The sequence below is a fragment of the Adelges cooleyi genome, unplaced genomic scaffold, assembly GCF_023614345.1.
Source record: "Adelges cooleyi isolate 19-005CV unplaced genomic scaffold, UGA_ACOO_1.1 ACOO_flye_CR_arks_rails_tigmint_CR_PRNA_9, whole genome shotgun sequence".
NCBI classification, from domain to species: domain Eukaryota; kingdom Metazoa; phylum Arthropoda; class Insecta; order Hemiptera; family Adelgidae; genus Adelges; species Adelges cooleyi.
Window position 1 is genome coordinate 12,543,054 of NW_026096579.1, and position 18,975 is coordinate 12,562,028.

Consider the following 18,975-nt stretch of genomic DNA (forward strand, 5'->3'; position numbering starts at 1 on the left):
CTTCCGTGAGTAATATTGCTAAACACGTTTCATGTTTACTGCCTTATCGACTTAATGCTAATTATTTTATATTTTTAAAACAATAAAACATGTATTCGTACAAAAATAATTAAGAATATATGACACAATAATATTATAAGTAAAAAAAATAATCGAAGGTCAGTCTCTGGTAAACGCTGATAATAATTATGTTATTGCCAAAATATTACAATACATCCTGCTAGTAGGTATGCCATTTTGTGGTTTTAGGCAATTTATTTTATAACCTATTCCAAATTATATTGTTTGCTAAATGATATTTTGTTCGATAAACAAAATAATTTAGTTCACCTTGTAAACATCAAGGAATTCGCGTATGTTATTGATTTATGTTTTAATAAAATTATAACACTTCACAGTTTTAGCAATTAGTTTTTTACTAACTTTTGAAAAAGCTTGTAGGTAGTACCGCTGCAATAAGTGCCAACTAGTGCACTAAGCACCAACAAAATATTATCATTTAAAATTTTTAAGTAAAATTAAAGATATTCAAATGTCGACGGTGAGGATTTATTATCTATAACGATTGTACGATTAGACACAATTATTATTCGAGTTGAGTCAACGCGCACTATATAGGTCGATGATGGAAACTGATTGGTTGTGATTGGAATACGAATATCATTATTTGACATTATTGAGTTATGAAACATTGTGGTCACCGCCGTTAAAACGATCAATTTGTATGGAGTGTAGACGATTCAACAGAAATATCGTTTAACTTGTTTGCAATATAAACGAATCCAGATAACATCAATGGCATCGCTTCGACCTACAGACTGATATTTTTAATTGCTTGTTACTCAATACATAATTGTATACTAATACGCTATAGCAATAACGACTAATATAACCGACTTCAACACTAAAACATATGACTTGTTACGGGCTGAGGTCGTTTTGGACATGTTTTAAAAATGTTGGTGTACCGAATACCTCACTATTGTTTAGGGATAGTGTGGTAAAAAATATATTTTTATAGAATTTAATAGTATGTGTTTAAAATATTTGCACTTTTAAGTACTTTAATTACTACTCAAATATATGTTTAAATTGTTTACTCGAATACTACTCAAATACTTTTAAGTACTTAAAATGTATATAAAACAAAAATCATAATATAATAAAATAACATTAAAAAATTATTATTATTTTTAGACAGGCTAAACTTCAAATATGTTGTGTAAACAATTTGTTTAAATAAGACAAGAAAAATGAAAACCCTTTTGTAGCGGAATATGCTAATTTTGTTAAACAAGACAATACGAGTACGTAGTTAAACATTTATATCAGATTACAATTGACCATTGATAGGTAATTTTTGTTAGATTCAGCAAGAATCTGAGTAAAGTGCTGGTGATATGCTAACATTAACCTATTATAATGAAACCGAGGAATGTTTTATGGGTTTGTCTTAGTTTTATGTGATTCGTGTTGTCCGAGTTCTGCAATAAAAACCACTGAAGTATAATAAAATTAAGGTATACTAAACTTACTTAATTTAAATAATTAATTAATTGATTACGTTTATAATCGTATTATTATATAGTATCAAGACCAAAAGATGTGCAAGTGACCATTTTTTAAAAACAAGTTTTTATTTATGCATTACTCGCCAATTTTGCATATAGTTTTTAAAAAGATACTAAAAAAAAAAAACAATAAATCTCACCCATAATAAATACTTTTCTCCAAAATATAAATGTGAGATAATGAACGTTTATAAATGTTCTTACTATTTATTTTGATAAATATAGTTTTTAAGGAATAATACTAATGCATAGCGGTTACTGGATCAAATAATTATTTTATACGTTAACAAGTTTTAAACTGAAATAAAATAGTATTCTAATTTTCTGATAGTTTCCACGAGCTAATCAAGTAATTATAATAACCAAATAAGGAATATACAAAATAGTAGCGTAGTTAATTAGGGGTTTGAATACAAAATAACGCGTGCACTGGAACAAAATTAAAGTACATATATTTAAGTATTAGATTAATATAATTTTGTTATTAGATTATCTTGAAATTCTGACTTAATGTAAATTTTATAATTTAGATTATCACTACCAACAGAGCGCAGAACATTCTGCGTTTACAACAGTTGGCTACTCTAAAACCAAACTGCCTAATAAACACGGTAGTTTATTTTAACTTGTTAACATTTGATATTATGTATTTAATAATTAATTTCATTAAATCTATCACATTTTGATTTACACCGCGATAATCAATATTACAGTTGTTAATCATCTTTACATAACACCCTGAATAAGTACATAATTATTTTACACACCAACAAGTCGCACACAGTATTTTAAACTATTCATTAACCCTCCATGCATATCATTCCGCACGTTTTAATTAATATTAGATATTAAAAATATAATGTACAGCTTAACAAATAAAATGCATTTAATTTGCAATTGCATACAGACTTTCTCATCCTTGGTTAATTGCGAGAGAAAAAAAGTTAACCAAAATAATGTTAAGATCGATTTCAATTAAACGTAATATTTAAACAACGTAGGTATTTTGTAACAGTCTTAACATTATATTTATCAACGATAATATCGCAACTTATTTTTATTAGCAAATTTATGAAGGGGAACCGCATCCGGCTCACGAACAAGTTTTGGACGGCCACCTAGATAGCAGTCAATTTTGTAGTTACGTTAAAAGTCAACATTATATCACAATCTTTTTCAATTTCGCCTAAATCTGTTGATTATAATTAATTAGTTTCAAAAATATATTATATATTTTATGGAAAATTATAAATGTTTTTTTGCGCGCTAGAACCTTATACGGCCTTGTGTTTTTCTACAGTAAAAAATTTTTGGACTTTTCAGAAGATACAAAAGATGTGTACACCAGGAATAGTGCGTTGATCAATTCAGATTAACCGCTTCTTGTGATTAGAATACTAAAAGTTACCTACTTCGGCAAGTGTAGTAGACATTTTTATTTTTTAACATAAATAATCTGAATGGTATAACGCTGTCCTATAAGTTCCTTCCTTAGACAATAAAATTAATTTTTGTTCGTTTAAAAAGCCAGTTATTTTAAACCAATACAATTATGATAGTGAAATTATTTTATCTACGCCGAAAAATAACCAATAGAATTAGTGAAGTAGGATTTTTCGATGACAGTTTATTTCACAAACGATATTTGTCACACATATAAGCTGTTGTGCAACGTTTCCTTCACTCGCTACGACGTAAACAAATAAAAACAACATTGGAAATTGTATTTAATATTCAATTGATTTAGGTTAAATACGCTGAAGTGGTAATGCAATTACAGATATATCCGGCAACGTAATAGGGAAAACATATTGTAAATCATTCCTTTAAAAATATATAACGTACGCTAATATGTTATAATGTTGTATATTCTGGAGAAGTTGCGATATAATCTTAATACTAGTTCTGAGAATGAATGAATTGGGCTATATATATACTTCCCTAAATTATTAAAAGACGCATAGAACTTATAAAATATAAATAAAAAGCTTGATTATCCAACCTGAGTATTTGAGTAGCTATTTTTGCTAGAATTGTTGTACAATTCCATAATCAAAACCAGTTAAGAATTTATTTCAAAATCATTGTATATTCAAATTTACTTTTAGGAATAATTTAATATTCGAATCGTGTTATCTAGTTTTATGGTTATTTTCTAAAATCGCCGAAGCCTTTCATTGCCTAAATCATTACGCATACATTATTTGCAGATTACATTGAGTTTTTACGATAATTTATATTTTAATTTAATTCATATGTTTTTTTAATAATGGATATTTTTCTAAATTTTGTAATACCCGTAATACCGTTCTTGTCTCGCTTCTCAATACGATGGTAACTTCATTAGATTATCTTCTTCAAAAAATTCTATATGGTTATTGACCCTGGCTTAATTTTTTTTTTTTAGATACAAAGGTCTCTAGTTCCTTTAAACGTCCTTTTTGTATCTGCGACGTCGACTATGGCGACTACTGAACTCATTATACTTGGTTTAATTAGTAATAACTAGGGACAGTGATTGCTACAAATTGTACAACTATTGATCATCAATTAAGACTGTATCCGTATTTTTAATTATAACTCTGTTTATTATTTAGTCGAATGCGTAAGATTGCTAACAGAAGACAACGGTATTGATAATACGATGATAATTTATTGGCAATAATATCGTGAACTGGGAAAAAAACATTAAATTAAAATCATTTTTCAAGATTTACATTTTAAACTCACTTTTTGGATTATACCGTGTAAGAGCGGCATCAAAAACAGGGCTGGCTGAAATATCGAAGGATTTTATTAAAAATAGCTTTTGTTTAAGATTAACGCTTACGACATTACTCTGCAGTAGTATGTGATCCGCCAAACGCAATGGCCTAGTGTCTAAGGCATGAAATTTAAATAAACTGAAACACAGACAGGGTTCAAATGTTTCAAAATAACCTATTTGGACTTTGATGGATAAGTAGACATAGAACAATACTTATAGGTTGTTTTTCACATCCGAATTCTTTGAAGAATTAAAAAATCCCGGCAAACGTACCACGCATTGTCCATTGACCTTTTCTCGTGGTATTAAACACTGTGGAAATTATTTTAATGAGTCTTTAATGGTAGCAAAGGTTAATTGGTACACAGGATACACGCGTGTATAGATATCCGTTTTGGCCACGTCCCACGTAACGTTACAGGTATAATATACGAGGATATAGAAATAATAATTATCGAATCTGTTTAATTAGCGTTATTGGTTCCAACGTAGTTCTATATGGATTTGTAATGATGATAATAATGATAATACAAATATCATCATTATGCGCGGTGCTCGACGGTGCGGATCGGTAGGTATATATGGCAATCGTACCGCTGGTGTATTAATTATTGGTGTTACACATAATTTACAATATAATATATGTTCGATGACATATATTATGGAAATTCGCACGCGATGCACCGCCTCGAGATGATCAATATCGACATTCCGGTTGTGTCGCGTGTCTTTCGCCACCGCCTGGCTTAAGCAACCGCTCGGGTCCCCCACGAAAGTCCACCGGCCCACGTCTTACGGCCACCTTTTGCCGCTTACCGTGCTCCCGCCACCAGCCCGCCAATCCGTCTGTGGTCGACAAGTGTGTATGTGTGTATGCGCGCACCTCTGCCAAGCAGTCAGTCACGTTTCCAGTGTTATTAGCCGTTCGACTCTCATCGGACTTCAATGACCGGCTTCGATCTCCACCGAGTAAGTATTGAAAACAAATTATTTACATAATAATAATAATAATAATATGCATTTTTTTAAAGCTTTTACCTGCACGATAAACATATTATAATAGACCGGACAAATATCGTTTAACGACATAACACGCCGAGATATTAGCGACAGTAAAAAAAAAAATGTTATTCTAACGTTAGGTATACTTATCTATTAATTTTTTTATAAAATATTACCGTATAGATTGTAATTTTAATTCGATACAACAGTTTGTTTTCGCGGTGATTATGATAAATCAGTGAAAATTGTTATTTAAAGAAGAACTATTACTTTTAGAATAGGACAAAACCTAACCTAACCTAGACCCTGTCAAATGTTTTCATTGATTTTACGGGTTGGTCATCGTCTTTTAACTATAATAATAATTTCTGGTTAAAAATTCAATAAAAAAAAAACTTAAACTTGAACTCGAACCATAATCGGTACTCGCCAATGTTAAACTTTTATATTGTTATACTACTTTTAGTCGTAACCTTTTAATTAGGATTGATCGCATAGATGATACCGCTAGAATCGGGTAGCAAACGTCATGATGGTAATGAGCCACTGGAGTTAATACAAATTTGTGCTCTTTGGACACTCAACACTTGGTCAGGGGGTAGTCTCTGCGAGTTTGTTTTCTATTCTATATACCGTACACCGAGATCGAAACCGTTAGTTTGGGATTTTCGTTGAATAAATACAGCACAATCGAACCCGTCGGATTATTTAACAGTACCTCATGAGATAAGTACCGTATGGCCTACTAACCATTGACATTGGTTACGGGTACAAGCCACAGACACAGACGACCCGACGTATAATATGCGGGTTCTGAAAATAACTGTTTTTTTTTCTGTCATTTCCCTTCGTTTCCAATTTTTTTTCATTTGCTCACTCTCGGTTTTTTTAATCGACCGAACCGGTTTCATCTGGTACGCAAACATATATAATAATAAAATATAATGTCGAAACGAAAAATTATACTCACATTGCTGCCGGTGTTGCCGCGCCACTATGGACAGCACACGTATTACAGAAACCCGTTTTTCCTCCAGTTGCACCATTATGATCTCGACGTTTCCATACGGGTATTCGTATATAGGCGCTTACGAAACGTCGGCGATACCAATCCGTACAGTATTTATTAGCTCGGGCGCACAAAGTTTACCGACACCGAATTAATAAGGAAAATCAAAATCGATAAGCACTCCGTGGTGTGTGTACCTACTCCGGCCGGATCCCTTGCGGATAGAGGTCGGTCGCTGCCGGATGTAGAAAGTGAAAATAAAAAAAAAAACCGATACCTTCGCAGCTGCAGCTTCGAGTCAAAGCTACAAAAATACACAGTGATAATCCGGTTTCTTCCCTAGTTCAATTCGTATTGAAATTCCATTTTTTGTCCTCATTACAACATCACACCGGCACAATTATAAGTGGGTACGTACATTTTGTACTGCAACGCACCATGAGAAATCTAACGCAAATCAACCCCTTCTAATACCCTTAAAATCAATCACTTGCCGTTTATACAGCTGACAACTTTGTTAACCCGAATTATTGGGTTCAAATAAAATTTGATTTACCTTAAACTCGAACACGACGTTAAAAAAAATCCATCTAAATACCGCAACACGCCTTGTCAGTTGTGTCACTTTTATTACATGGGGTGTGCTATGATACCTATACCTTATTTTATAGTTGCTCGATAATTTGTATTAATTGTTCCCAATCTCCAGTATACTTACTCAGCAGCCTTAATCATATTTACCAGAATATTATATCATAGTTGCCAATAACCCCATTAAACAATTCGCGTACAAGCCTCCGGATAAACCATCAAACTCCCAGTAACCGCACGGCCACTTTTGTGCGGTAACTACACTACATTGGATTCGGTACAATTTAATTACAAGGAGTTATTAGACAAGCACCCACTTGTATTCGTTCAGCAAGGCAACGTGAATACATACTATCCATAAACGTTTACGTATAATAATTGGCGGGTTGTGTAATTACACTACAACTCGTCGAGATGTCTACCAGGACTTAACATTTGACCCATTGTTGTGATCTGGTTTTCAATAGGTCATCTATTTACATAACGTGCGAGGTTTCGACAAAATTCTTACGGTCGATTGAACCGGTCGCATGCACGACAACCGTATCGATATCAGTTATACGATATTAATAAAACATAACTAACACATAATAAAGGATCGTCCGGCCGCCGGCCAAGTGGTTCGGAAGACAAACCTAAACGTTTGCCGGAAACGTTTCCTGTCCGTTTCTTTCCTAAACGATTACAAGTACATTGATTAATATAATATACGCGTATCCTCTCTCCCTCTCTCTTTGCCAAGCAACACTTTCCAAAAACATTAACATAAAATATCGACAATATAAAATATTATACACTCGTTAAGAAACGTTGCAGGGTGTTAAAGGATTCCCCGCTTTCCAATTAACGTGTAATCGAGATTAATAATAATTATGAAAAATAAAAGTAAATGTTCTTATAGAACACAGCGCAGCGGTCCGATATAAACCGGTAGGGAATAAATAGCTCGGCCGTCCTGTAAACGAACCCAAAAGTACATCTCGCTAAAATAACCGTCGAATATTATGTACAGCGTGTGTAGGCACCGCAGCTATTATCATTAGGTATTTCCTAAGATGCCGGGCCCGGGCCCGAGCTTATGTCATCGCGGTTGTCGTAGTCGTCGATTTCGAATCATCGAATCCGGGAGTCAACGAACTGGGAACATTTTTAAACCGGCTTTTCGGAAACCATATATTCAAGAGATTATTATTATTATTATGATTAATATTTAGGCGGTACCGGGCTATTAGTTACCGGCGACTTCCGCGGCCGGCCATCGGTGCTGTAAAACGTGTGAACTTGATGCGGACAAAAACCGTCGTGTTGTATACCTACACATAGCCACGGGCCGCAGAACGAGTGCTCGGGTAGGTATCTCTCGTACCAATATCTTATTGTTAGATAACTCTCGCCAAAAAAAAAAAATTAAGAAACAAAGTTCCACGTCGTCCAAATGATTGACATTGCGTTTTAGATTGAACATCAAAACGGTGACGTAACCGCCGGCAAAGATGGTCGGCAGAGAAGACCGAAATTCATTAAAACCGTGGCTCTTATAATATTAGATTCTGACTAGGTACACATTATTATTGTGTGTGTGTGTGTGTGTGTGTGTGTACGGTGTTATTACATATTATTATTATTATTGTACTCGAAGCCCGTTCATAAACCGTTGCCTGAACCGATGCACGCCCATTTTTTTTGTCGTAGGAAACGAAATAAAAATTGTTAATGAAAACCAATTAGGAACGCCGCGCCGTTGCCGCGGAGAGAGCACACTATGTCGAGGTTCAAACACGAGCTTACAATAAATCTTTATATCCTTACTGTTATGCTTATCGGTGCACTTTTTTTTTTGCTGCTTAAATCATTGACCGCGACCGAACAACACTCGAATCGCCCGAGCCGTAACAGCCGAAAAGATCACAGTTTTACATTAAAGTTGCATAGCCTAAATAGGATCACACGTTATTGACTTAGGCGTAGCTGAGATAGTATTGTTTAACCGCTGATCCGATTTATGCATGTAGCAAGTCTGTAAACCAGAAATCGTACCTTTATTGGGCCGAAAATTTACATGAGTAACGAACAAATTATTTTAGACAGACAATCGATCAACCCTAATCTTATTCACTATAATACTAATAGTACAATTCAAAGTCCATTATTGTCTTCACAGTGTTTTTTTATCGATATTTAATAATTGCACCATCTACAAATTCGCATCAAAGCATTATTTGTTTATAGTGATTTCATCACTGATTTATAATCAATTCTATAGTCCCGTGACACTACTGTGCTGACTTTTCTTTATATTCATTAGGTTATGAGCACATTCCGAAGGTATCAGCAAATTGTTTTTTATATCTGTTAATTAATTTTAGTATCGTCGTAGGAAAAAATGCACTTACCCGATTCATTTTACCGCAATAGCTTTGAACCTACCACCGCGCTTATCAACACTGGCTTCACTGTGCTGACTAGGTTAAAATTCGTTTGGTTTATGACATTAGAGCCTGGGGCCAAGTTTGGTTTACGCACATGCGCATTACAATGGATCCTCTCTTGTGAGGAGACATTATTTATACTTATGGGTTGTACTAAAAAAATACAGTTTTGGTTTAAGTAATCTTTGCTCTTTCAGGATTTGAGCCATATTAAGTACATAATATGCACGCTTTGAAACATTAACCTAGCAGTCGTAACCGGTAGAAATGTGGTGCAAGTAGAAGACATACAAAATAATTGGATATTGCATTCTATTGACCCCGTACCACCTTAAGCAATCCGCATTACCCTCAGTGCATCTCTATTCGCTCTAAATCCATTCATGCATAAATGCATGATAATATTATACCGTATTGTTCTATAATCCCGTGACCAACGACCATTCACCTTGACATTATAAATCTTACTTGACAAAAATTAAAATTTATAAGTTCCACGCGTTTCAAAATCATATAAGTCTTTTGACCTAAATGTTAAGTAAACGATTATCAACAAGTGTAACTTATCGGTGAAATGACGTTCATGAAATATAATTTCTGGTATTGTATTACTGCCATTGTGGGTTTTTAATAGAAATTTATAATTTCACAACAGGTTTTGCTGTAAAACTTCTGCCATATAATTTTGTTTAAAAAACTCTCGTTAAACTATTACGTATAGTTTTTTTATAGTTACATTTGCATGTGTTATTTCATTACCCTGCTCTACATGACCGCTTAGAGGGAAAATAAGTGTATTGCATAATGTATAATTTTGTTTTATGTTCAAAAACCTAACCTTTAGCCTAGTGGTAGCGGTTACCAATAATTACAAATTTAAAAGTAGCATACATTCCTTCATAAAATAAATTTTGAAACATTGATGTTAAAATCAGCGGTAGAAGCGACGACCCATCTACCATAAGTTTATCTTACCAGTTCATAGTATCAGTGTAGTTTCTGTGCTTCAAACTATAGTTTTTTATACACTCTAAATTGTATTTCAACGAAATCAAGTGAGATAGACATGGTTAGGTAAGGTGTACTGATGCTATTAATGTGTAACAAGTACCTCTTAATTACAAAAAAAATGTCCTATGAAACAATAGTCGTACTTATTCGGATTTTTTTCATATTTTCAGTCTCTTGGAAATGGATACACGGAAAAAGTAATCCACAATGATCGACGTTATCAAATGAAACGATGGTGATTATAAATTACTTTATATTTTCATGTTTAGCCGCATGGTGCGCCGCACAGAGGCTAACCTATGACCAACTGTTACCGTCTAGGGTCAATGGTCGACCGACCAGGATGGTAAGTCACCCTGCTCTGCATTTAACCGATCATAGTATATTATAATATCTGTTTTAAAGGAGCCCGCCGTCTCTGAAGACATAAATACGACACCGAGTCCTACCGGAATAAGAAGACAGCACACATATCCGTCGTCGCTGCCGTTCCCGTGCAAAAACATGACAGCCCCCGGATTAGGAAGGAGTTCGATAAGGCCCACTAACGTTCACATGCTCCGGCCCGGCGACATAGACGTGGTTGGCGCCATGGGAGATAGTCTGGTTGCCGGCAACGGCGCGCTGGAAGAGTTCGCTATGGGCACGTTGATCGAATACCGCGGGGTGTCTTGGGCGGCAGGTGAGATAGCGACTCGAGTACTTCACTGTCGGAGTCCACATTAACGTTTTTATATGCTTAGGCGGAGAAGCAACGTGGCGGAGCTATCTGACCTTACCGAATATCCTAAAAGAATTCAACCCCGGTCTCAAAGGCTACTCCGTGGGAAAGGGCGAGTGGTTAGCGCCCAATTCTCACATGAACGTCGCTTTCCCCGTGTCGGCCGATTACGAGGCGTACAAACAAGCGCAGTTTTTGGTGAAAAAAATGAAAAAAGACCCGACGGTCGATTTCAAGAACGACTGGAAGGTAAGGAAACGGCGGTTAATTTTCTTATGTATGCATATACTCATTGCATGTTCATTTCGCCCCGTACAGCTGATAACCATGTTCTTCGGCGCCAACGACCTGTGTTCGGGACAGTGTTACGACAAGGACGGTACCACGCCGTTGCAACACAGCAAGAAACTGCAAAAAGCGTTGGATTACCTCCAGGCCAATCTTCCCAGGACCATGGTCAATCTCGTGCCGGTACTTGGTGAGTACGCGCCGGCAATTGTTGCCTGTTTATTCGCTAAAATCAACCGGTTTTCCGGGCGATTCGCTTCGGGCCGGGGAGAAAACAACGTCTCGGCGTGCTTTCGCACAGCACAAGGTTAAACTCCCTAAAGGGTTATGCCGGTAGCCGGACGTGTGCCAGCGAGGGCAAGGCAATGAGCAGTGGGAGAAGGATCGCATACCGTCTTAAGTCCGTCCGGAATCAAACGGGTTCCTGTACCGAGCGAATTGTGAATGAGTACCACGCCAATTCACTTTCACGACCAAAACCCCATACCATTCAAAAAGCAGTATCATTATCGTTCATTCACTACGTGTGCTGTACACTGTTACACAATGGAGCATCATCGGCACCTGTAGTAATGATCGTGTTACACAGCAATCCTTTTTAACATTAACCATGATTTACAATTATTATTTACAACCCATCCTAATGTTTTTTATTTTTTTTTTTTAATTCTGCAATCAATTATTATCGTTGTTAACTTCGTCAACGCGAATATATATGAGGCCGTTACTTCGGAACAATAAGGACGCAAATTGATTGTATTATTACACTTTCTCGCTTTCACGTAATTAAATCAAATTTAACGTTAATCGACACCGACAAACGATGTTCATGATAGATACACCCGTAGAATAATTATCGTATACAGTGAGTCCATTGACACTGACCAATGTGTGAACTTTTTTTTCAAATGAAAATTTCGCATTTCCCTTCCGACCAATTTTATAAAGCATCGTCGAGTTATCTAAGAAGTTCCTATAATAAAAGGCAGAATAATTGAGTTTTAAGCTATAATAACATGAAGAAAAAATCAAAATGGTAATAATTAAAAAAATAAAGTAATCGCCGCAATTCAACCGGCGAATATTGCATCATAGACATTTCCTTAAAAACTTCAAATTATGATGCTATATTATGTTCTGTATAAGTACACTAAAAAAGAAAGCATATTAATAACAACCACTTTTGTACAATCAAATTATTAATGGAAAATATATTTTAGTCTGTTGTTTAATGTTATTAAATTATCTTTTAAAATAATAACAATAATTTTAAATATATGTTTCGCGTATCGTATAATATTAAGTAGTTAAATATTATTTTATAACTCTAATCGTTATTTTCTTGTTGTTTATTTCTAACCACATTGGCGAAACTATTCGGACAAAGTTCAGCTAGTTCGTGTATCCTCTAAACGATTGTTGACATTATTTTTAAAGCTAAGCGACTTTCTAATATTCGCACGTGTCAAATTAATTCACGAAAGCTATTTTGACATTTAATAATCAAAACCGAAAGGTTAGCGGTCACAGTTCAATTTTCTCCAGCCGTTTCAATGGCTGGACAATTCGAGCGCTTTGAGCTGTTTCCACATTTACTAATATTATGACACTCGATCGCAATTCCTTGGAGCTTGCTCGTGTCTAACGAGCATTGCTAGGTTTTGAAACTGCTGCGACTGTATGAGTGTGTGTGTATTTATGGAAAGTGGGATATTACCGGACACGAAATGAGACAATAATGGCCCCGTTGCCTTGAAGAGACGCGATCCGCATATGAAATGAACTTCCAAAAGAGCTTATCGAAGAACAAAAGTGAAAGTTATCGTCGGTTTTGAATCCGACACGACGCTGTTTCGCGAACTAAACAAATACTTTACAACTACCTTTGATCTTTGTAAAAAAAAGAAAAAAAATTACTCATATTTTATGTTTTATTTTTGTGTGTGTCGCAGACGTTTCGGTAAGCGTTCGGGTGAAGAGATCTTTCATGTGCCATATGCTTCACGTGTTCTTCTGCGCTTGTTTCCACCAGAGGGGAAACGTCAACGAAATGGACGAGATCACGCAGCTGGTCAGAGACTACCAAGCGGCCGAACAGATACTGGTTAGTTTTTCCTATTATGTTATAATATTACTACACATTTCGACCGTTCAAACAGTCGGTACACAATTTTCATCTTTACAATGACGATCTCGTTTTGATGATGTTTTTACACGCTTGCATTCAGATTAACAGCGGCAGATACAATAAAAAAGAAGACTTCACCGTAGTAATACAGCCTTTCATTAAACTGTTCAACGCACCTTTGGACAAGAGTAAACAGTTCGAGGAAGTAATCGACATTTCCTACGTGACCTACGACTGTTTCCACTTCAGTCAAAAAGGACACGCTTTGGGTGAGCCATTTGTTTTAATTTTTTATTTTACACTTTACATGGAATTTTATTTTATTGGTTATTATTAATTGTCTAGCCGCCAACCTGTTATGGAACAACATGATGCAACCGGTAGGTGCCAAATCGGAATCGACGATTGACTACATCATGCAAGACTTTAAATGTCCCACGGTCGAGAACCCTTACATATACACGGCCAACAATTCGTTTCCATCGAATCACGCCAACAAACTTTGATTGGAACAAACACAAGTGGACTAGCTCGCTAATCGCTGCTTTTGTTTAATTGATCGATGTCGGTCAACACACTTAATATTAACAATAAATTATTAGAGATTTTACGGTTTTTTTTTATCTCGAGTGATACCAAAAAAAAAAAAAGGAATCGAGCAATATTATAGTGTATTGTATCTATTTATATATCATGTTCACTTTTAGGTTTTATTATATTTAAATCGTACAAACAGTTTTACTATCTACGTATCAAAAAACACAGCTAGCATAGGTATACAAATTGTTAGTCATTCTTTTATATATTTATCTTACGAAAATTTTAGTCTCAAGGTATGCCAATTCGCTGACGTCATTAGTTTTTTTTAACTCAATGCTTATTTAAAAAATTGTACACAATCATAAAATTATATAGTTTTTTTTTATGAATTGTTTAAATTTTACGGTACTAAGTTACTATAAATCACGCACTATAAAGCTATTTTATAACCCTATAACCGTTTTAGCTTTAATACATACATATGAGTATTAATTTATATATATAAAAAAAAAGAAGACAAAATTATCTTTCTTATCGGGGAACAAATTGAATCATACATATGTTTTTAGCCTCGAGAAGTTGAGTTCGATTGACTTAATTTCAAAGTTTTTCCCGACAAGAGATATGATTCAAACTCGAAGTAATGGACTCTGAAAAATAAACATTTAACAGGTACTGCTGAAAATTGTGTAATCACAAAACAGGATATAATTATTACATGATTGAAATATAAGGATTATTCACATTTGTAATACAAGTAAAGGCTTATGATAACTGAAGTATGATATATGCTTGAGTGGTCCTTTACTCGGTACTTAAACTGATATGACGGTAAACTTGTTTTATGTCTAATGTAATTTAATAACGACGTTATCATGATGATATCGAGTGTATGTAAATGATATGTAGGATGAAAATACATTCAAACGAAACAAACTCGACACTTTTACTTGGCAGAGCGATTCGTAAAAACAAGTACAACAAACTTTGATTTCGGATCTTTTTCCATCTCGACCTTTTGATCTTTAGATCCTGTACTAACGAGCGTCTTTGGCATTCATGCGTTTGCGTATTCGCTCTTACGATTCAATTACCAACACTAACAGTTAGGGTTCGAAGACTTTCTGTTTCTTCTTTAAACGATATCGTCGATTATTCCCAACTACTTTACTTTCCATTTACGTTCTTCCATTGAACTTTAAATGCAATCATCTTATCTTTTCATCGGTCGTACTCGAACTAAAGGATGTATTGATTATAATTTATAAGTGTTCAGACTCGTGGCGTTCTCGTTTAAATCACAGTGATTCAAAATGAATATTTAGAGCGTCAAAAGTAATTTAAAAAAAAACAGAGTTGTCAATAAACAATATATTCAGGATAAATACTTTGGGTACATTATTTCAAAAACTATTACAGTTTTGGTTTTTTTTAACGAATTAGAGATTTTTTTATTTTATGCCCTAAACATTATTCGTGAGAAAACTGTTACTTTAATTGAACAATACAAATAATATGAATATTTCTGAAATATCATACTACATTTATTTAATACTTAAATGTCTGTATTTTACTCTTCGAGTAGATCCGACAAATTTAAACTTAGCCATCGTAGTTTATCAATATTACAAATGCATCATACTATGAAACTATAAATAATGTACAATGATGCATACTTCTTTATTATCATGAAAGACATACAGCTACCATCTTAAAAAATAGAATCTTCAAATAAACAACGCGTTTATATGTTTTTTTTTATGAGAATATTCTAGAACTGTTTAAAAGGATTGACCGGACCAATATTATTATATAAAATATTTACATAATTATCATAGCGAATGCATATTACACGTCTTTGAGTAATACACAGAAAATAATTACTCGTCTATTAAAACATAATTATTATATGTATAATAAAAAGTTACTCTATAAACAAAATCATAGAATACTTGTATTGTAACCGTTGCGGCGTATCCCCGGGTGCAAAACGCATTGGCAAAAACAACCGTTTTAATCTACCGTTTGTATTAGCATAAAACTGTATATGGTATAAAAAAAGAGACTTGAAAGTATTGCTACAAAAGTCAAAACGCACAGTCGACCTACATAAATAATGAAAACCGAAAATGGATAGCGGGGAATGACAATTTTCTCTTTTTAGCACTCCTTTTTGGTTGACTCTGGGTTTTTCACATGAACAATACTCTGTATACAAAATACAAAATAACGTACAGTTACATACGGTCTGTACACTCCTAATATAAATATCTACACTCGCCATTGTCTGTATACATATGTCAATTACGTGGGTCGAAAAATCGCAATTTGCATAGAATACACTTACCAGCAAACAAGCAGATGCTGAAGATTAATGAACGTGTAATAACATTACATAAAACAGAAATAACCTTGATATGATACATATATTCTAACATAACACTTTTAAATGTGTGTCATGTAAAACATAAAGTAGTGTTTCAGTGCTTAATTTTTTAAGTTTTATCAATAATTAGCTTATACAAACAAATCCAAAGTAGTGTTGAAAAAACACTTTTCCTCCTCCTTTCCATAATCATAATTTTTATGTTCGTCTAACACTCTAACCTAGCAAGTGATGCTGATCACTGTTATTTGCTTTATGTTTTTCTTATTCCATCATCTCTCTATTTATCTGTACCAACACCTACATGAATAAATAATATCTTCCCATTATCTTTGGATGAAATCTTCGCGTACTTTCTTCACACCCAACTGAACTTATTACTTAACCAATTGTAAGCTCTATATTATGTGAATTTTAAAGAATGTTAACAATAATCCTCCTTAAAAAAATGTTCAACTAAATGCATTAAGCTAATTATAATATAGTTAGCAAATCGATTTATATTTTAAATAAACAAATCCAAAAATAAATCAACATGGCCAACGTGCAGTATGGCACGTAAAACACCAGTATAATCGGTGTAGAGCCTCAGGACTATCTAAAGAAACGGTTATTACAATATTGTTGCCGTTAAACTATTTTTTGTCTTTCTTTAGGCGATATCACCACATTTTTAAGTGTCCAATTATGCGATGCATTGATTTCAACAGAATATTACTTTAATACGTTAATATGTTAAATTTAACAAAAGATCAGACATCAATATTTTTAGAATAAAACCACTATCATGACTTAAACAGGGACGAAGCAATATTCTTAGACAATCCTGTCTATCAGATGAGTAAAACAAGACGGCGCGGCGCAGCGTTCTTTTTTACAAATTTGATAAAAACGTATTAAAAAAAAACGAAATAAAACAATTTGTGATCCGTAGAGTTATAAGACTTGTATAAGTATATAAGTATTTCTATAACAATAATAATATTATGTTTTGTTATTATCCGTCTTAACGTTCGGGTCTTTCCTTTTAATTGATGACGCGACTGCGTAATAACAATATTAATGCGAATAAAATTAAAAAAAAAAAAATAATTTACCTTTGCTGTTATCTGACTTGGATACTAGACCGCAAAAACAGTATATTGTGTGGTCTGTGTTGTTTTTTTATACGTCATGAAGGTAAGCGACGCGGCGCCCGTGTATACGCACATAACATACACATGTGTCGACGTCATACAGTGAAATAAAGATTCAAATTTTTTTTATGGTACAGCAAGTAATAATTATTGGGTAATTTTATTTTTTAGTAACGTATGCCACAAGACCACAAAAACCTGTTTTTAACTTGGTACACGCGTGTTGGCTGTCCAGAAATTATCTGTGAGGATAATATGATTAGTAATTGATTGAACGACGTATGTAGGTTAGTGATTACGGTTTGTTAATAACTATTTACGAAAACATAAACAACTCTTTTGTTTTGTTTTTAAATAGTTCTGGATTATAAAAATTTGACGTGCACGCTGATGTCATGAATATATACTTGCGTTTTATCCGTAAAGTATTAACAACAAGTGTTAGTGATGAACGCATATAAATCTTTTGATTTAAAAAATTTAACGATCTTATACATTTTATAGCAAGTATACAAGGTACTTGTATAACAGGAAAGTGAAATAGAACCCCGAAACATATATATACACTTATGTTCTGACGTTACAAAACCAACAAATTTTATTCGGTTAATTTCATTACCTACCTCGTTATACAAGTTTTATTAATTACTTTGCGGTTTAAACGAGTACCTGCACTCAAATTATAGTACCTAATATAATAAGTTTATTTTCAAAAAAAATAGGTTTAGGTCAACCTTAAATTTTATAACAAAACAAAGAAATCGTCGCCCAAGAACCGTTATGACAGTTTTCGCAACTTTTCAGGAGGAACAAAAAACATATTATCAATGATAACCAACAATTTCATACAGGCCATGATGACATTTTGATTTTTCACAGCCAACCTGTCTGACAAACATCAAGTCTAAAAACAAGGCCTCACACGTTTTGTAAACACTACGCATTGGATATTATATAAATCTCAATTTTGCCTTTTGTTTTTAAATTGGCCATGATAGTTCTTAGGCGACAAAACTTACAGTTTCCAACGACCTTGAAATAGAAATATATTCTCCAATTTCTTCATTTCCAACCGACGCTTTAACTCCTTTCCTGGCCCTTTCGATGTTGCTTTCCTGAGTACATAACAAAATGTATTGACTATTTTAGCACTAACTTTTTTGTATTTGAAAAACAAAATATTTACCATAAGTATACGAGTAAAGTTTGTAGTACAATAAATAAATTATTAAAAAATAACTAATTAAAGAGTTAAAAACCACAATATTAGAAGTCTATTGCTGCAAAATGTTTACACCATATTATTTCAGGCACTTAGTAGCTTCATAGAATTTGTTTAAAGGTGAAACAGAAGATTTCATAGACTGTCGTGTGGATTTTTTTTACATATCTTGGC

General features: G+C 33.9%; 1 protein-coding gene across 1 annotated transcript; it reads left to right on the plus strand.

Moving 5' to 3' along the window:
• Positions 1-5,210: 5,210 nt before the first annotated feature.
• Positions 5,211-14,127, plus strand: LOC126846880 (phospholipase B1, membrane-associated-like). Its single transcript, XM_050586723.1, has 8 exons — positions 5,211-5,307; positions 10,551-10,726; positions 10,786-11,062; positions 11,124-11,350; positions 11,420-11,579; positions 13,342-13,493; positions 13,618-13,786; positions 13,863-14,127. Exons 2-8 carry the CDS (start codon positions 10,613-10,615, stop codon positions 14,021-14,023), a joined length of 1,260 nt encoding a protein of 419 aa, XP_050442680.1. The 5' UTR covers positions 5,211-5,307; positions 10,551-10,612; the 3' UTR covers positions 14,024-14,127.
• The last annotated feature ends 4,848 nt before the right edge of the window (positions 14,128-18,975 follow it).

Coding starts and splice junctions, on each gene's coding strand:
- LOC126846880 (XM_050586723.1), top strand. CDS start 10,613: ATGGTGATTATAAATTACTTTATATTTTCATGTTTAGCCGCATGGTGC. Junction 10,727..10,785: donor ATGGTCGACCGACCAGGATG/GTAAGTCACCCT, acceptor TCTGTTTTAAAG/GAGCCCGCCGTCTCTGAAGA. Junction 13,787..13,862: donor TCAAAAAGGACACGCTTTGG/GTGAGCCATTTG, acceptor TTAATTGTCTAG/CCGCCAACCTGTTATGGAAC.